The following is a 20975-nucleotide window of genomic DNA, read 5'->3' on the forward strand; positions in this document are numbered from 1 at the left end:
GACTCAGCCACCTGAAGCTGCTCAGCGATGGCCGTAAATGACCTTTCGGAGTGTGTTTTAAGTGTGCTAGTTAGGTGAAAGAGGGGTTTGTGAAGACACAGGTAAGCATCTAGACAGATGCAACTGTTGATATCTGTAGTGATTCGAAGCCGTTTCCTCACATACCTTGTGTACTCCGTATGACATACTCCTTTGTTTTAGTGTTTGGTTCAAGTTTTGCTGAACATCCATTACTGTTTGTGCAATTACAGCATATGTGCATATTGTTTCACTCTATTTGATTCTTTCATGGTAAAGGATTTCCATGTGTGTTGCCCATACAGTCACGATTTAATAGCTTGCAGAATGAAGTGCAGAATGAAGCCAAAAAATTATGCAGATCTCGTGCACTGTGGGGATTGATTTAAGCGAAGCTGTTGTTGATGTTTGTTAAAAATACTGTTCTTGTTTAGATACTACAGTCGAATCTCGATTATTTGTTAACTTGAAGGGGCCCAAAGATTTGTTCAAATTAGAAGACGTTCGAATTAAAAGACTTGTTTTTGAGGTATTCATCCACCATAGCACGATGCACGAATGGTGCAAGTCGTGAAATATCACGGCACGCAAGCACACAGCGAGCGAGGACCACAAAACAGCCCATGCCCATCAACGCTCACTTCCCAATAATGGCAGAAAACAAAACTTCAAGGAGCAGGTTAAGCTGGCACCGGGCCGGCGGGGCTGGTGGCGCCAACGCAGAGACCATCGAAGATGAGGGAATTACAAGGGAGTTCAGAGGGAGGGCGAGGGGAGCGTAGTTGCGAGGAAGGGCGGGAAAGAAGCGAATTTACTTTCCCGCCAGCTTGCTGGATGACGCTTATTACCTCTGCCACCTACTGCCACCAAAGCAGCGGAGTTGCCGAGGCCAGGACTGGGCCTCCACCTGCTGCTTCCCTCTGCGTGCTCGCATTTTTTTTTTCCGTCTGCTGACAGATTGGTGCTGTGTTTACCTTCTTTGTCCTGCGTTCTTATTGCGAGTCATGTCTTATGAAGATGACGAAGTCGTTGTCGCTGATAATAATCATGTTGGTGTGCTCCTTTCTGTTGCGGGGTCGCTGCGTTCGAAATACAAGGAGATGGAGGCACTGGGTGTCGCCTTCGCGTCCCCGTATACAGGGTCTGTCTTGTCATACAGAATCGGATATGGCGCACTGTCTCCAACAACCTTTCCATAGGGACGTCTTGGTTTAGATGCGTCATCGTAAAAAAAAACAAGTGCGAATGAGACCAACGAAGCCAACCAAAACAAGCCCTAGCGAGAGCTCATGCGAGCAGACGATAGTGCGAAACAAGCGGTCCAGCTGAACCAGACGTGAGTACGTATAGAGCATTCTGGCGGGTCCACATGATATACCATCTTGCCGTGCGTACGTCACTGTAGGCGCCACTCTTATCAGTCTCCTCCATTCGTGGCTCGCTTGCCGCAGCAGCGAGCCACGATAAATCGGCCCAGGGCCAATCCCACCCATAGTGTGCATCTTGCCACTAGTGTGACAGGGGAATTACCGTGCAACGCAGAAACGGTGACCTTGCCATTTGAGAGAAGGTGAAATTTCCGCCACATTTTCTTTTTTTCTTCTTCATTTTGTACACGGCGTTGAGGGATTTCTCGTGAGCCTTTCCTCTATGGTGAGGTCAGAGCAATGCTGGTAAGAGGCTTCACCGCGTGATTTGACACTTTGCTGAGAGCATTTTCGGGCCACAGTATGTTCGAATTAACCATTGCAAATGCTTGCATGTTCAAATCAGCAGGTGTTTTTGCTCATTGGAATACAGATAACTCTTATTGGACCACGGCGCCAGTTAGAATAAACTAGAAGTTCGAATTAAGCATGTTCGAATTAACAAGATTCAACTCTGTTTGCAAGCATAGAACACAACAAAGTTGAAGTTGTTTTCACCAGGAAATGCCTTGCTCAACGTAATTGTGTAGCACACCAACAATTGGACATGGCCAACCAAAGCCAGAACCTATTGCGCACACTACGCACCGAATCAAAATTTTAGAGCGCAGCTCATAGGCAACTGCTCCTATGGTGAGCATCGGCGTAACCAAGCAGACGAGCAAAAGATGAAAGAGTGAATGCAGAGCACAGCAGGGGAGGAAAGACGCGAGGAGGAAAGCGGTGGACAAGGGTATGGTGAAAGCTTGAGAAGAAAAGCGCAGGGCTGCACCGATGGCCACGAGATTGTGCCAGAGTAGCACGCATAGTCTGAGAAGTCTCTTTACAGCCGCGGCTGTGAATCGCGCCCACACGTCACCCAGGCGCTGGCTCTCGCGATCTCCAGATTAGCGAGACAGTCACACCACACTTCACTCCATTTGCAATGTGTCGCACAAGACAGATTGTCTGGTGCCCGCCAATATATCACGTAATTTTGTGACACGGTTTCAGTTTAACAATGTTTTTGGCCATAATTTCAAGCAAGTACTTGGAGCCTGTACGGCTGGTAAATTTAGCAAAAAACTATAAAATGTCGGCCAAGGACAAAGTTGTTTGCGAGCTTCCTTCCGCTTGAAAAGTTCGAGCGGCAAAAACGACGTCGAAGTGCACACGGTGGGATGCAGCATGAAGGAAATAGCGCTTCGCCATTTGTCGCGTAACGACTTGTGGAGGCTGTGAGGTGCGCAGCAGCTCGGAGTGCTCAGAGAAACACGAGGGTTGACGATTCCTTCGGTGCAAGGGGTGGGTCGGGGAGGGGCGAGCGTGCGGCAACATGATCATTCACATGCTGGAGGGAGGAGGGGATGAGCGCCTATCCACTCTCTTCGCCCTGGCACGCACGTCTCTGCTCCTCTAGTTTTGCTATAGCTACACATGGCTGTCCATATGCAGGCCGCACGCTGCATATTGGAGGTAATCTTTGGCAAGTGCAAAGGTCAACTGTTAGTACCTTTACATGCATTTTTTTTCTCGCGTATCTAATGTTAGCGGTCACGTAATTTCATGTTTCCGGGGTACGATGTGAAGTGTTTGCTCGTGTTGCAACAGTGAACGTTCTTGGTCGTCAAATGATCTTTGCTTGAGCATGCGAGACACCGATAAAACTACGAACCTTAGTTTGTGTAGTTGTCTCTTTGCTATTGGCATTAACACTCTGCCTTTCTGGCGAAACTAAAACTTTCTTTTTAATTTTTTTCTCGGCACGAATGTCCGTATTTTTTGGCGCTTTTGTTTTCAATTTGAGAGCACCATCTGATCACGGCTGCAGGCACTAAGCGCACTCAGCCTTGGCATCCAAAATGTAAAGCGCCGGGTGATGCCACCCGCCAATCTTGGACGCTGTGAGCCATGCCAATTCATTGCTCTTGGCGCAGTCTGCACCGCATGTGCTGGTTCTCACAACCACGCTACTATGGCCCGACCTCCTTGGGATTTCTTTATAAGTGATTACTGACAAGGTACTACCCACCAAGAATGTTCTGGGAATTTGTGAAATGATTTTTACTGCCGGAACTTTGAGTCCTCGAATTAATTAAATTTGCAGTTTAACAAAGTTCTTCGCTACAAGTACAACTTCGTTACATGGAGGTTCGACTGTACAGTAGGGCGCAATGGCCACGCACGCAGACTGACATTCCCGTGCTGGGCGAGATGACGGTGTCCCTGACGGTGGGCGCGCTGTGCTTTGTGCTGCCCACGCTGTTCCTGGCCCTGTCCCGGCTGGAGTTCATCGAGCAGGTCCAGACCAGGCTCTACCTCAACCTGTCCAGGTGCAGTCAGAGTTGATGCGCACATAAGTAGGGCTGAGCATCAACTAAACAAATGTAAACCACCTAATTGAATCATATTTATAGCTAACGTTTGTGTACTTAGATTTACGGCACATTAGAGTTCGATACGTTGATCCAGAGCTCTCTACTTCAGTGTCCCTTATAAACCGCTGTACAGTTTTGAGGCACTAAACCTCACAATTAATGATTTTATTCAGAAACACTTAATCAAATAATTCATCCTAGTAAGTAAGTAAGTCCTAGTAAATTTATACACAATAATTATAATAGAAAAAGAAGGCTGCCATGGTGGGAATGCCACGTCAATCCACACCAGCTATAAATTTTTTGCTCCATACTGCTCCAAAAGATTTTCTATCTTTTTAAGGGGCCCTGAAGTACTTTCTGAATTTTTTTAAGATAGTAAGAAACCTTGCCAATCTGTTATAAAGGCTGCTGTGAGCAGGTGAGACAAATATTACTTCACTGCGTGCAGCAAGGAATTTACAATCTCGTGTCACAAACAGTTGGAAATCACTTGCTCTCGCTTCCGCAATGTTGTCATGCAACTTCATTGAAAGCAGTCAGACCTACGAACACTATTGGCTGATTTTGTGATTGTGAGAGCACCTTCAGCAGTACATAATTGCTAATGTTGACTTAAATAAATGAACAATATGTATGTCTGTCATCTCACAAGGAGGGAAAAACCATTTCATCTTTGCCCTGCTGGTCTACACACATTTGCGCGTCGCTGCCTCTGCTGCGCATCGCCTCCAAGCTAACAGCAACGTGCTGCGTAGCTTATTCTGCCGCGGCTGCCGCGACAAACCCTTTTTGCCCCACCAGCTCTCACCTTTTTGTTGGAGCTTTTCCCACTTAGCTTCTCCTCAGTGTAACTTCTAATGCACTATCAGAGATGAAAAGAGAGATAAAGCTAGGTATCGATATGATAACTCCACTTGTAATAGAAGGATTCTGAAAATGTTTGCGGTGTGAGATTCGCAAGACAACATCCTTTAACAGTGAGGCCATTCTGTGATTAGCTAGAAAAGTGTTTCGGGGCCCCTTTAAATTGTGCCCTTGCTGTACCGCAACATAGGTAGTTTCGCAAATGCAAAAGTTCGGAAGCTACCACGCAGCACAATACAAAGCGTGCCGCCACTGCATCCGTAGGCCGCAGTCATTTGTGGCATCACGGCCGGTGAGACAGACATTGTGACTTCCAACAGAATCTAATTCAATCCTATTTTTATGCTCCAACTAGGAGGCTAAAGCCTAGGGATGCAGGCTGAGTGGTACATCCTACATGTGCCTGTTCAAGCAGTGGAAGGCTTTGAGATGATACCACTTTTGCGTGGCTGTGCCAGAATACATTTGATTTTCTTGCTTTTGTCTCTGGGCGTTTGCTCCCAACCATGCGGTATGGCCCTGTGTTAAAGAAAACACGCAGTTAGAGTTTTGTCATCAGTGATTGCTTACATGGGCCATAATGGCCAAGAGACAAATTTTTTATGCACTTATAGAGGTACATCTACTCGATTATATCTTTCCAATAAAATGCAAAGAAAGGTTCCAGTGATAGCGGCTTCATTACTGGTTAGGTGGTTTCTTTAACAGTGGACTGTGCTGTACATTTGGTGACTCTGCTAACATCCCGAACCATGAGCATCAATGGTTTCGGGTGCCCCGTTAACTTTTGGTGCAATTTTTGTAATTGCAAATATGCTTTTGCAGTTTTTCTTTTCTTTTGCATGCTCGCATCACATTCACAATACTGAGAGTGAGAGAAAGAGAGAGTACAACTTTTATTTCCAAAATTTGGAAAGATTAGCGGGGGTTGGTTACACCCTTTTGCCCATGCTCTAGAGGTGACCTCAGTTCCCTGGAGGTAGGTGGCCTCCAGTGCAGTGGTGGTGATACTCAGTTGGGTTTTCGGGACTGAGCTAGCTGCGGTGGTGTCCCACTTGTTTGCGTTCTTGACATTTAATGCACGCTTTTTCTTGGGGCATTGCCAAATTATGTGGAGGAGGTCTGCGATGCCACCGCAAAGGTTGCACTGGGGATCGTAGATCTCTTAATATATTCTGTCCATAGAGGCTGGCATTGGAAACGTGTGCGTTTGCAGTATCCTCCGTACCCATTCCTGTTTCTTATCTAATTCTTTATGTCCTCATGGATATTTCTGTCTGCCGAGTTTGTAGTGCTCGATAATTTCGTTGTAGCTGAGTAGCCGTTCTGCCGGGTTTTCGCCCGCTTCATCTTCGTCTCCGCTTAGTCCTCTAACCCTGTATACAAGTCCACGAGCGAGGGCATCGGCAGATTCGTTTCCAGGGAGGTCTGCATGTGTGTGTGTAAAGGGGGGGGGGGTGGCATTTCAGAACCATTCTAACATTAATTCATTCACTCTAACATTCAAATGTCTTAACGGCTGGCTTCCCTCTCAGGGTGACCCTGGCCAAAATGGTGCTCCTGGGCGTGCTCATGTACTTCTGGCTGGCCTCAAAGCAGGTGAGCTTCACATTGCGCTTCCCGCACATGATGACTTGGCAGAACATGTCTGCTTAGGTTCACATCACTGAGCTCAGAGGTCTGGTATGAATCGGGAAATGGGCCTTTCAACGCAGCAACTGTGCCTGTATTGATTCCATTTTTGAGGGAGGGTTACATGAGCACAGGGAATAATAGAGGACAGCGAAGGGTGGTGCGCCATATTCATTTTTGCAGTTGCCGCATTGTTTTACTGTGACAGTTGTCATGTGCTCCCATCACAGTGCCGATCGACCTTTATATGTGTCTGCTATCAAGTTTGCGAAGAGTAAAGATGTCTCGCAGGACCAGTGGCCTTCTGTCGCAAAATTCTGGATGACGTTTTTTGGTGTACCAGTGTTGAGATTTGGTCAGAGTAAGTGTTGTACCAGCTAACAAGAGAGTAAACACATTTTATTTATTCTTATATCATAGAAGGCTCCCTATGAAAAAAAATTAGGTTTAGAACATCTGTCATCATTTTTGTTCTCTTTTATTGAAGAACTCCAACAGTTGCAAGTCTTTGAAGGTGACACTAAGAGGAATTTTTTTCTAAAAGTCTTCTTCAAGGTCTCGCAACTATTTTTCTGGGTTAGACAGAACAATGAGTTTAGTCTTACTGGATTCCTTGAAAGATGCAGAAGTCACTGATGCCCTGCACAGCGAAATCCGAGAAACTGATATTTTGCGAATGTTCGAAAATAAAGTATGGGATGCTTGTATTAGGTTGGAACCAAATGAGATAAACAAAAATAGGCCTCATATTGGGAAAAAAAACGTGAAATTACAGACATCTACAAGTTTTCAGCGCCATAACTCGAAAAGTAAAGTTCTTTTTCTTTTATTTCTGGTATAGATCAGAAGACCCAAAGAAAGTGTGTTGGGGCTATCATCTGGATAACATGTTTTAATTTACAAATGCAGTTAAACCTCAATATAACGAACTTCTGTATAATGAACTTCACAATAGGACGAAGTATTTAACTTTTCATAACCTCTTGTCCATAGAACACCATGTATTTAGAACCTCAATATTACGATGTGTGTTTGTATGCGATTTCAATATAACGAAATTTCACTGCCATGGCAAAGGAATGCCGAGACAATAAATGGAAGCTTCTGACGACTGAATTACAAGCAGCTGCTTGCAAACGCACCTTTCAAATCGCCCGCAGCGCGACAAGATCGACGCCCGAAGTAGAGCCGCATCGTGTTCCGCATAAAAGTCCAAGCGCGATAAGGTCTTAATGCGCCCCTCGCACTGTGTGCTTTAGGGGCGAGTGAAAGTGTGCAAGGGTGAGACAAGAAAGATGGTGGCTTCACAAGTGCTGGCTTCCTGCGCGAGCAAAGGGAAGAGGGAGGGGAGGGAGCTCGTGGCAATGCGATCAAGCGCGCTCGAGGAGGCGGAGTTAAGTTGGTGCGCATCTTGATTTCTGGCGCACGTCTCGGCTGTGGCTGCGTGTGGTTGTAAATGTAGCTGAGCGCATACGCAGCCTTGCAGTCTGCTTTAGAGGTAATCTGCTGTGTGTGGGAAGAGTGGGTATGCCAAGATGAGATGGCTTGGCACAATTTAAGCTGTCTTACCGCACGGTTGGTGTTGGAGGTTGCCTAATCTCGAGTTTTGGTAACCCGTTGGAGCGAGAGAGGCAGACGAAGCATTCGCTCCTCAGTGCGCACGACGCTATCAGCCATGGGGGCGGAGTGCACGCGAAAGCGTGGCTGGCTTCACTTAATTCGTACCGCCGAGAAAGTATGGTCAATGTGCGTGGCATGAAACCGTCTCATTCGTTGCTGACTCCCAAATTTATCAAAGCGAATTGTTTTCTCATTGAAATTAGCGTTTTTCAATTGCCCGATAATTCAGAAAATTTTGCAGCCCCTTCCCATATAAGAAAACTCGATTGGCGGCTGTACTTATTTGCATAAAAGGTGCAATTCCAACAGAACAAAATTTCAATATACCAAAGCAAATTGCCTATTTTACTGACTTTGTTAAATCAAGGTTTAACTGCAATTTCCTCAATGTCTTATACATTCAGCATTGTTCCATAGTGCTTATTTAAAGCACCGCTGGCAGCTGTTCACTGCCTGCAATGCGCAGCCTTTGAAGACTGCTCAGATTTTATCAACATTAGCCCTGCTCTGCCCGGTTCCTTCCCTCAGCACCGGGAACGATGCTGGGAGAGCCAGCTGGGCCAGGAGCTGTACCGGCTTCTGGTCGTCGACACAGCATTCGTCCTGCTCCTTACCACAGGCGTGGGTGAGGCTCTGCGCTCCGTCATCTACAAGCACCTAACACCACGTGTGGGGCCACCGGAGCTGGACATCGCGCACAACACGCTGGATCTCATCTACACACAGACACTTGTCTGGTGAGTCTCCAAGTCCTTGTGCCACTGCTGGTTGACTTCTCGTCCATTTATTACAGTGGAGCTGTATATGGCTAGGGTACCATAGAATTTTCATGTCAGCACACAGAAACTGTCATCATCAATGGCTCATACCCCTGTAAACAAGCAAAAAATGAAATGGCTCATAGCCCCCTAAGGCAGAGGCTACAAGCATTCAAAAAAGGGAAGTGAGCAGTGCTTACATTCTTTATAATCATGCATACAACATACAGAGCAGCATGTTGAAAACTTTCATCATCAGTGGCTCATACCCCCATAAGCAAGCAAAAAATGCAATGGCTCGTAGCCCCGTAAGGTTCATGACTCACTTTGCGTGGGTTAGTTGCGATGACACTACCGCTGTGGTTGTTGTCGGTAATTTCAGTGTGGATGTGTTGGACCAGAAAGGGAGCAGTTTACGTGTTTCGTAATGCAGACATATCGCTTGCGATGCCACACCAATCTGGCCCAACCGACCACCCAGCGGTGTATGCGCATCGATTTGACATTGTCAAAAAATGTGTTTGCAGTTGCGTGTATGTCGATCAGTGTATGAACCTCGTTCATACGGTTTGGAAAAAACATGAGAAAATACAATATTAACCAGGAAAACGTATGATCTGAACTAACTAAAGATAATTTGACAGACTCAACTATTGTTGACATTTACGCAATCCGAAGCATCGCACAAATCATTGCGGCACGAGATGCCAACGCACATCGATCTGATGGTTCTCCAGTGGCCCGAGACGCATTCAGTTGTTTTCCTATTGCATGATGTTGATGGGAAATCAAAACGAAATCGAATTGGTGGGCGACGCCGGTTGCTGCCGAAGCGAAACATGATGCCCACATTGCGCCGCCTGCAGCAGGGAATGGTGGCACATTTGGATTATCACCTACTAAAAGTGTGCAGTGCGCTACCAATGGCACTGTGCACCACGCGCTGTAAAACAAATAGGTAAAGATGCCTATGGCAATAGGTTTGGCGACGATAGCTGTGAATACGGTGTGCATACCTGGGCAGAGATTCACTGGTACCGGAATAAGAAACTGTGCAAGCAGTCATTTTCACATGAGACATGCAGCTATAAACTGTTCTCAATCGCATACGCTTCGCGCCTTTTCTTGTCACAAGGGATCTAGCAGCTGGAAAACGTATACGATTGCAGTCTGCAACGAGGAACAGCGGTGCGTTTCAGTTATTGCCTATTAAAAGCATGCGCTACGCTACCACATACGCACTGTGAAACGGATACGCAAAGATGCTTATCGCAGTGGGATTGGCGGTGATGGCTGTGAATGCCATGTGCGACGACCCCGGAGATTTGCTGGCACTGTAATGAGAAACTGAGTGCGTACTGGCGTTTTCACGTAAGACGGGCGGTCGAGTATTGCGGGGAAGCTGCCGCGGTGGGCAGCTATACACTGTTCTCGGTCACTTAGTAAAGCAATGAAGGGGGCTAGTTGGTGAACGTTCATGGTTATATTGCGCTCAGTTTTACAAACACGATACTAAGGAAGGACAGGACGTGGACGGACGAAGCGCAAACTACCAACTGTTTGATACTGTTAAAGAACGCGCTTATATACAAGGAGATATGGTGCGGGGGGGGGGGGCTACATATAAAAAGATATGACAAGGTGACGACATGTGATTATAGTTTGGGTCAGGCATACATCCTTCACATGCACCCGTTCGCCCTGGCGAACTCGACCTCAGCTTTGATAAGCGCGATGGACGGAGTGCTTACGCACGTCTCTTTTTCTTTAGCTATCGCAAGCGCCTCCCATATTTCTCGCTCCGTTTTTGTTTTTGATGTTCCGATGACTGTGGTGCTTTCTATTAGCGGAGAGCATTTGCACTGTTTGCAATGTGCGGCCAAGTTGCTAGGTGCTGTCAGAAGCTGGCACGTGTATTTGTGCTCCCGTAACCTATCGTTTAGACAACGTCCAGTTTGCCCAATGTATACTTTCCCGCAGTCTAGTGGGATTTGGTAAACAACTGAAGTAGCGCATTCCACGTACTTTTTTGCGTGCTTAGTCTGACAGACCGTACCACTAGGGTTGGCCTCTTTGGATCCTGCGTTCACCTTCTTGCACATGCCTTTTAGTTTTTGCGGGGCGGAGAACAGAACTTGAACGTCATGGCGTTGGGCTGTCTTTTTTATCCGATGTGACAAGCCATGGATGTAAGGCAATACCACGCGTTTTTTCAATTTTTTCTGTGTTTTCTGCCTTTCCTGTTGGCTCTGATTTCGGGCAACAAGTTTTCACAGATTTGCACCACCATGCTGTTCGGGTACCCACTGTTTCTCAAGCGGCTTACTTGCAGATCGATGCTCTCCCTCACCGCATGGTGGCATGATTTTTCAATTGCTTGACTGATGCAAGCCTTGGCGATGCCTCTTTTAATGATTTTAGAATGGCAAGAGTCGTACCTCAGGATTTCTTTTTCTCCTCTAGTTTTGTAGCACCAGCACATGTGGGAGCCTCTGATCCTAATGTTTATATCAAGGTACTGCAATCGACCTTCGGTAGGAGTCTCGTACGTGAACTCTAAACCTTCATGTGCTTTTTTGAACATGCTGATGACAGTTTCTACGCTACATGGATCGGTTTGGTTTTCTGTCATGCACACCAAATAATCGTCAACATATCTGAAACAGGTAGTTATGTTCGTGTCTCCAAACAAGGCGGCAAGTTTCCTGTCTCCCACACTCAAAAATAAGTCGGAAAGCACGGGAGCTATACAAGAACCAATAGCGATTCCATCCTTCTGCTCATACACACTGTCACCATATTCGATAAACGCACCATGTAGATACAGTTTTAACAAGTTCACAAAACTAGAAATACTGCACTTGCACACGTCCTGAAATTTGGTGTAGCCCAACGTGTCGATGGCTTCTTCTACTGCTAGTACCACCGCTTGCCTCGGGACACTGTAGAACAGGTCCTTCACGTCGATTGAAAAACAAGATGTCGGCGGGCTACTCTTTAGTGTTGCAATAACTTCGTCAGAGTTGCGGATCAAGAACGGGTCATCGAAAGGTAAAGAGTTCAAGCAGGCCTGAAGGTAGTCCGCGATGCATCTTTGCCATGTTCCGCGATCAAAGAGGGAATTCCTTTTAGGACGATTATTGAAGATCGCGGAACATGGCAAAGATGCATCGCGGACTACCTTCAGGCCTGCTTGAACTCTTTACCTTTCGATGACCCGTTCTTGATCCGCAACTCTGACGAAGTTATTGCAACACTAAAGAGTAGCCCGCCGACATCTTGTTTTTCAATCGACGTGAAGGACCTGTTCTACAGTGTCCCGAGGCAAGCGGTGGTACTAGCAGTAGAAGAAGCCATCGACACGTTGGGCTACACCAAATTTCAGGACGTGTGCAAGTGCAGTATTTCTAGTTTTGTGAACTTGTTAAAACTGTATCTACATGGTGCGTTTATCGAATATGGTGACAGTGTGTATGAGCAGAAGGATGGAATCGCTATTGGTTCTTGTATAGCTCCCGTGCTTTCCGACTTATTTTTGAGTGTGGGAGACAGGAAACTTGCCGCCTTGTTTGGAGACACGAACATAACTACCTGTTTCAGATATGTTGACGATTATTTGGTGTGCATGACAGAAAACCAAACCGATCCATGTAGCGTAGAAACTGTCATCAGCATGTTCAAAAAAGCACATGAAGGTTTAGAGTTCACGTACGAGACTCCTACCGAAGGTCGATTGCAGTACCTTGATATAAACATTAGGATCAGAGGCTCCCACATGTGCTGGTGCTACAAAACTAGAGGAGAAAAAGAAATCCTGAGGTACGACTCTTGCCATTCTAAAATCATTAAAAGAGGCATCGCCAAGGCTTGCATCAGTCAAGCAATTGAAAAATCATGCCACCATGCGGTGAGGGAGAGCATCGATCTGCAAGTAAGCCGCTTGAGAAACAGTGGGTACCCGAACAGCATGGTGGTGCAAATCTGTGAAAACTTGTTGCCCGAAATCAGAGCCAACAGGAAAAGGCAGAAAACACAGAAAAAATTGAAAAAACGCGTGGTATTGCCTTACATCCATGGCTTGTCACATCGGATAAAAAAGACAGCCCAACGCCATGACGTTCAAGTTCTGTTCTCCGCCCCGCAAAAACTAAAAGGCATGTGCAAGAAGGTGAACGCAGGATCCAAAGAGGCCAACCCTAGTGGTACGGTCTGTCAGACTAAGCACGCAAAAAAGTACGTGGAATGCGCTACTTCAGTTGTTTACCAAATCCCACTAGACTGCGGGAAAGTATACATTGGGCAAACTGGACGTTGTCTAAACGATAGGTTACGGGAGCACAAATACACGTGCCAGCTTCTGACAGCACCTAGCAACTTGGCCGCACATTGCAAACAGTGCAAATGCTCTCCGCTAATAGAAAGCACCACAGTCATCGGAACATCAAAAACAAAAACGGAGCGAGAAATATGGGAGGCGCTTGCGATAGCTAAAGAAAAAGAGACGTGCGTAAGCACTCCGTCCATCGCGCTTATCAAAGCTGAGGTCGAGTTCGCCAGGGCGAACGGGTGCATGTGAAGGATGTATGCCTGACCCAAACTATAATCACATGTCGTCACCTTGTCATATCTTTTTATATGTAGCCCCCCCCCCCCCGCACCATATCTCCTTGTATATAAGCGCGTTCTTTAACAGTATCAAACAGTTGGTAGTTTGCGCTTCGTCCGTCCACGTCCTGTCCTTCCTTAGTATCGTGTTTGTAAAACTGAGCGCAATATAACCATGAACGTTCTCGGTCACGCGTGCCTCATGCATTTTCTTGTTTACATGGGATCTAGCGGCCAGAAAACGTATCATACAGTTGCAGTGTGGTGAAGTACTGAACATTGGTGCCAAAAAATCTCGTTTTCCGGGAACATATGAACCAGTAAAAAATGAGCGTGACCCTATTGGGCCATTTTCTGTGTTCTCGATTGCGAACGTTGGCACCGGGAAAATTTATGTAATGGGAACTTACCAACGAGGTTCTACTGTATATTGTAGCAACTACAAAGCCATTGTGACCATCAGTGCCAAGTGACAATAAGTGGTGCAATAAAGTCTTCACCATAAGTTTTCTTATCACGATGTTTACAACACCACTGGTCATCCACCTTCGCAGGGCAGAATGGCCTTGAATTTTTGGCCTGCTTATTACATTGGCATTTGCTGGCATATTTGGGCTTGTCAAGTTCGTTTGAAGGACAACTTTTGCAACATTTTGCTTCGACTGGGATAGTGTAATGAGTCTATTCCAATGCTGTTCCTTTTCACGGTTCTTCAGTGGCCTGAGCGACACTCCACCCATTTTATCGCTAGAATCGGGCGGTCACGAACAGTAGATAATGGAAAATCAAGTGGAAGTAACCCTTACTTTATTGGCGCTTATCGATTGGCCCTTATCGTGAAAGTCATTGTTTTAGATTTCATTGTGCCTCTTGTCACACCTGCGATAGTTTAGTTTGTTTAACAATGCCACATAAAGTAGTTTAGCTTGCTTAGCAGTGCATAGATAATCTTAATTAAGCTAGAAGTACTTCACAAGTTGAAACTGTACTGGACATATCAGAGAGATGCTCCTTGTGACGTTAGTGGTGGCATTAGAACTGGTACGTACCAAGAAAAACAGTGATGATACCACTGTCTTGAGACTATATAATAAACTAAAGCAAATTCCAAGCATTCTTGCATCAGCGGGCAATGATAAGAAGATTGCACTACAAAAGCTACGTTTCTGCCAATAGATTTGCAGCAACAGCCATGTTGAACACAGTCAATCATGGCATTACGAATATGTGCACAGATTGTTTAAAAACAGAGTTACAAGATGTCGGTAGCAGCACTACTACTCGCATGCTGACTTCACGAACAGTAAGCACAGGGTGATCAGTAGAACTGTCTGTTTTAGACAGTATATCAGGGCCACGATTTTGTAGCGATGCCTTTTCCGACGCTAATGTGTTTTGGTATTTTTTTCGTTCGTATGTGGTCAAGAGACACTCTGCCCCGGGCGGAGTGTCGAATGCAGCCACTCAAGAACGCAAAAAGCGCCGAAAGGCATTAGCATAGGGAAAAGGCATCGCTACAAAATCACAACCCAGCAGTGCATACAACAACCTTCCAAACGCAATCTGTGGGGAAACTGCACAGCTCTCAGTCGCAAAATTTGCCCAAGAAGCCTTCCTTGCTCTTTCTACATGGAAGGTTGCACCTCCACATTGCATCTCCAGCCTGTACACATTGTGACACATTTTCGCGATGCAATGTCCCGAAACTGGTGCTGGCCCACCGTGGTCGATGAGTGGCTATGGCATTCTAATGTTGATCACAAGTTCAGGGGTTAAAGTCTCACTTGCGGCGGCCAAATTGCAATGGAGGCTGAATACAAGAGCGCTAGTCTACTTATAATTTGGTGCGCGTTAAAGCGCAGGTGATTAAAATTAATCTGGGAGCCTCCCGTTATGGCAAAACTGTGGCTTAGGCACATATAAGGAACATCAGTTATATTAGTAAATGAGTTACGCAACAGAAAATGATAGGCACAGCATTGTGAGACAAGAAGACGACGGTACGAATCAGAGAGCGAATGTGGGTAGATAATGTTCCAGCTGAGATTAAGAGGCAGAAATGGAGTTGGGCTGGTCAGGTAATGCATAGGACAGATAGCCAGTGGTGTGTAGAGTAGCAGAATAGATTTTAGAGAAAGGAAAACCCTGTCAAGGATGTCAGAAGGTTAGGTGGTGTGAGAAGGCTAGAAAACTTACTGGCATAGTGCTTGGCCAGTTAATGCAAGACGCTGGTAATCTGAAAACGATTGGGAGGCACTGTCATCCTGCAGTCGACATAAGTGTGCTGATGATGATGGCGACCTTGGTGGGCCCAGACAGTTGTGTACCCCAAGAGTGCTTTGAGTAGTTTAAATTCTTTTAGCTTAACACATTAACACGACGAGAGGTTTGTCAACATTGTTTCAGGCACAGCTTATATTCATTGTAGTTCCCATGGGAAAGTTTATTTGAGTTAACTACTAACTCGCCAGATGCAAATCGTTCCAATTTGAAATGAAGTTTTCTCACTGACTCACTCACTCAATCAGCTTCAATGTGCTAATCTCTGGAATCGCATTATAAGGAAACCCTAGGTGGCCAAAATTGATCCACAGCCCCCAGCTACAGCATCACTCTTCTTCCCGTTGCGACCATGGCAAATAAAACCCAGCCAGCCAATGCTGTTTTTGTTGTCTTCTTCTTCCTTGTTGTCATCATTGTTGTCCTGATCATTGTCGTAGTTTCACATCACCGATGGTCGTTAATGTGCAGGGCTGGCATGTTCTACTGCCCGCTGCTGCCCCTGGTGGGCTGCGCCAAGCTGGTGCTGACCTTCTACGTCAAGCGGGTGAGCGTCATGTGCACGCAGCCGTCAGTGCGGCCCTGGCGGGCTGTGCACGCCCAGACGGTTTTCCTGGCTCTCACCTTCTTCAGCTTCGTGCTGGCCACGGGGACCCTGGGATATGCCCTGCTCAGGTACAGGACAGAGTTCCTTATGTCCCAATGAACGATAGGTCACATGAAAGCTTCTTTGTAATCAGAGGGAAGTTGCGCTGCATGCTTTAATTTAAAGGGACATTGAAGAGGAACACAGTTGAACCTTCATAAAGCAAACTCGGATGTAGGAAAGTAAATCTAAAATTTTATTGCCAATGCTTTATTTTAGTGAGTGTTTTGCTGCTGTGATGAAACCACGACAGAAAGATTCAAGACAGTATCGCTTGCAGTGAAGCAAATATTTGTTCGCTTGTAGAACTATGCCATTCTAGTGATAAAACTCAAAAACTCAGCATTAGCCAGTTGAAACGGCACGTTCTTGATGCGCATGCATATTTTGCCCAATGGCTTGGCAGGCCTACAGCTGCCAAACCAACGGGCTGATGCCGTGTGATCACATTGATTGTGTTGTTGAGCAATAATGGTGGCACAAAAGGCATTCATAAGTTATTGTTGTTCACATGCCATGTACTCACACAGCATCGGAATTCACAGGAAACCCTTTCTGCCTTGTCGGAGACATCATGCTTGCATTTCTTTTACATAGACCTACCTTTTCATTGCCATCATTAGCGGGAACACTGTGATGCCCAAATATGGGGACAAAGGTTCGTGCACTCAAAGGTTCTGACGGTTCTCTTAGGCGGAGCCTCCGAGAAACCAATTGAGGACAAAGCCGTTGGTTTCGAACACACATACAAACTCTTAATGGAACTAAAAAAAGGCTTAAAATAAATAGAAGAAAATAGAAAACATAAAAGAAACACTCAAATAGACATCATGGCAGTAAGAAACACACTTGGGGCTAGTATGAAGTTAACTAGTGCGCGAGTCCGGGCTTGCCACGACGGCAAGGACGCATAACAGTCTCGATGCGGAGATGCGGCGGCAAGTTGACGATAGGAGTTGCGCCGGTCTCACCCAAGGTCAGGGTGTGGGATGGTTGACCGGGCGACAGGAGTGCACCGGCTCTGGCTGGCTTGGCAGCAAGAGCTTGGCTTGGCAGCAAGAGCAGACGGCGGCGGCGTTCTGGCCGGGCAGCTGGGCGTAGAGCTCGGGCCCGTAGCCCGACTGGTCTCGTCCTGTCCATGGGCGCAGAAGCTCACCGGCCTTGAGCAGCTGGCGGCACGCTCGGGTAGACGGGCGACGCACAGGAACGGCTGGCAGAAGGCCCCGGTCGGGTGAAGTCCTGGTGGCTCGGGTCTGGAACCCGACAACCCCTCTTCAACTCCCGGTCCGGTGGTTGACCTCCTCCTGCCGTCGCTTCCTGGAACTCTCCTGGTGTCTCCCCTGCGTCTCCCCCCTTCTGCCAGCGCACCACGCTTTTTCTTCTCCTCCGGCCGACTAGTCATTTTTCAATTGGCTGCCTGATGCCCCATGGTCTTTCCTAATTGGTTGGCTTTTCTTCTTTTAGTTCCTTTTCTTGCTCCGCACGTTCACGTGCCGGACGCTCTTCGGCATTGTCGTTTTTCTCCTTCCAGCATGGAATTCGCCTCGGCGCGTGCACTCCTTGTCGACTGCTCCTGACCGTCCCAACCACCGCACCATGTCGCGCACCACACATCACAAACACTTATAATGAATATAGGATATAATGAAGGTATATTTTCGTGTCGGATGAAGTTTCGTTGTTTTGGATGCCGTGCCAGTACACGACACGCGAGCAGCAATATATTACAGACGCCTTTTGCACTGTTGTTAGTGTGAAATAATGCGATCGATGTGATCGCATGGGATCGGCACGTTGTCTTGGCGACTGCGAGTAAATCGTGCATCTATAATAGTGAAATATCCACTCATACCATGCAAGAAGGCTCAGTAAGAGGCACGAAAACTAAAAGTGTGTAGCAACGTCGCCCTGGAGTTTCCCGTGATGTCATGGATTTTGACAGCACCACATCCAATTTATCATTTATCTGCAGAGAGGGGGGATATCGCATTGTAAGGAAACTGAATAATCAACCTGGCAAGGCTTGACAACATTTCTTGCACCAAAACAGTCCAAGCACTAGAACATATTCTGCAGTCTGCGAAGTTAGGGGTCATGTTTCAGCAAAAAATTTCACGAAAATAAGTTTTGCATTCGTTTTCTGAAATAATAATCTTTGCTGGACGAATAAGTGAAAATAGAGAAGTAGAAATTTGGAAGAACACCAGTTTAAGCTGAATTAACGCCACTCTTTAGCGTCCATTTAGGAAGGTTAGGAGCTGTGGCAAGATGATCACGCACTCAGGAACGTGTGCAAACTAATAACTATATTTTATTCACATATTCACACATTCACAAACATTCACATATTTTATTCACATTATTCACACATATATATATTCACATTCCAGAGGCCAGAAGTTTGGTACACAGGTGGACAGGCAGGGTAAACAGCTAATGCTGCTAGATTTCTTTATTGTTGTTTCTTTTTTGGATTGGTGCTATTAAAAGCAAAAATAAGCTGACGGAAGTTGAATTAATTTTGCACAAATTGAAAATGCGGCACTTTTCCTTTAAATGTCCTTCGTAGTTTTAAAGGCAGACTGAAGGTAAACATTAAATCAATGTAGACTAGGACGTTAGTTGTTGGCCATGCGAGGGCGAATTAACTAATGGACTACTCAATATGCAGCGTCGTTGACTGAAATGAAGCTTTGACTTTCAGGAATTGCTCCATCTTATGGGTTTCCACACAGTTCATCTCAACAAATCTTTACAAAACACTCAGCAGAATGCCTTTGCAAAATAGACAGAAATTGGGCAGAAACCATCGGAGGGTGACCGGGGACACTTACTGGCTAGCCCTAGTGGTTAGTGCCGAGAAGCATGTCGGTGCACTGACATTTCACTACCTCCATAATTGGCCCGCATTGCAAATCGCATTAAAAGTACGGGTGTGTGAATGCTCGAATGTCACCAAATTGAATCGAATAGTGAACATTCAACTATCTACTAGTATTCGATTTTTCAAATATCTTGATATGGAGACTCGCGCACTGCCACATGTTGCGTGCGGTGCGAGACCCTCATGCTCAATGCCACCCAAGTGGCCACTTCATTTTCAGTGCAAAAAGAGTGCCGAGCACGCTGCAAATGGGCCACCCCGGCTTACGCGGCAGCGAACCTTGTCACTGCGAGCACTCCCCAACTTAGGTTCATTGTGGAGTCAAACACAAAGCGCCCAAATGCCTCAATTCACAGAATGGCACCGTGTCGGCAGGGACCACCTCTGTGGGTACAGTTTGTCTGCGTCGACAGGACTGATCGAAATGATAATGCGACATAGACAGAGGGCACGACTGCAATAGCAGCGCGCATTTTGTGAATTGCGAAAGTATGTGTGAAGATTGGGCCGATTGGGCCGCCGATATACATGCAGATCACATTGAGCACATGCAGCAAACTTCACGCCACTTCAACAGCCGTCAGTCTAACCCGCATGCGTGATCTCAGTACCAGTCACTGACGAGCCACCCATACAAACATAGTATTAGCAGCAAGCGCTCCGTGGTGGCTTACCACGCGATACCACATCGGCAAGAGGCGAATTTTTATGATGGCCACACCGCCTAGGCCATTAGGCCTAATTGGCACTGCTTCTCGTGCACCGACAACCAAAATTACACTTTGGTGCCGTGTCAATGCAGATCTATTTGCAGCAGTTGCACGACACTCAGAAAGCCAACAAACCGCCTTGCAAACGAAAGCGAGTGTTTGTGATGGCACTGTACAGAAATTGTTCATGGCTGCCATCTTTGCGTCACACCATGTGACGGCCTCTCGTTCCAGATGGCGTTTGTGGATGGACATTGGTCTGTTTTTGTAGCCTTGAGCAACACATCACAAGACTAGCTTTGGATTTTTACAGCGGGCGTGAAAGTGTCATGACCCATTCACGTACATCTGCGCGGACAGCGGATGAATGGGAAAAAAGGAGAGGGGGCGTCACGCAAACTTGCCATGACCCTCTAGATTTTGAAATCTTTGACAGGTGGCAAATAATGCGCCGAACGTGACAGCAAAACTGCGCAGATGGTGCTTGCTCTTTACCGTCAGTGTGCCAGCTACACGCAGATTGGTGATTGAGCCATATGATGTGCTGTCATTTCGTCTGTTCTGCAGATTGGCCTTAAAATGACCCACCTACCGTGAAGTTGGAACAGCCCTTATGTATTCTGGAGAAAAACTGGAAAGCAAGACTTTTTATGCAATAAGTAAAAGAGTGCCGCAAAACAGGTCAGTTATTAAACTGAAAACTTCATCAGTGTCAGTACAACAGGACTTCACTAATTCATTAGTTTCGGGGGAATAAAAGCACCTGATTCCGTTCACCAGAAATTGTATTGATAAAAAAAATATTTTGCAGTTTCATATTACTAGAACTGAGCTATAATTAGTGCTGGCATACTAAAGTGTTGTTCACTTTAATAAGAGTGCTCTGTACTGTATAGCACCTTGACTTCTGTGTACCTAAGTTACTGATAGCTTGCTACATTCTCGCCATGCAATGTTAGGATACTCCCGAGCATTAGCAGCACCGTCTTTTCTTGCCCAAAATTTTCAAGGATTAAATTTTGTGAAAACTTTTATGATATTCGATTCAATATTCGGCTTTTTTTTTCTTGATTCGATTTGATATGTGGTTTGAAACCTATTATTCGGCATTTGCACACCCATAAATAAAGTCTTGCCAGGACACTCATTGTGTACTGGTATCAGGATCAGC

The 20975-nt window shown here is 46.1% G+C and overlaps 1 protein-coding gene across 2 annotated transcripts in view; it reads left to right on the top strand.

The window, feature by feature from the left end:
* The window catches only part of LOC142590407 (transmembrane channel-like protein 6), a 69830-nt gene that overhangs the window by 37792 nt on the left and 11063 nt on the right, over window positions 1–20975 (top strand). For both annotated transcript variants that reach the window (XM_075702491.1, XM_075702492.1), the window contains exons 11-14: window positions 3615–3757; window positions 6205–6268; window positions 8450–8658; window positions 16036–16239. In XM_075702491.1, the coding sequence (XP_075558606.1) occupies window positions 3615–3757; window positions 6205–6268; window positions 8450–8658; window positions 16036–16239 (620 nt within the window). The remainder of the gene's footprint in view (window positions 1–3614; window positions 3758–6204; window positions 6269–8449; window positions 8659–16035; window positions 16240–20975) is intronic.

This window comes from Dermacentor variabilis, chromosome 8 (assembly GCF_050947875.1).
Source record: "Dermacentor variabilis isolate Ectoservices chromosome 8, ASM5094787v1, whole genome shotgun sequence".
In the NCBI taxonomy this organism is placed as follows: domain Eukaryota; kingdom Metazoa; phylum Arthropoda; class Arachnida; order Ixodida; family Ixodidae; genus Dermacentor; species Dermacentor variabilis.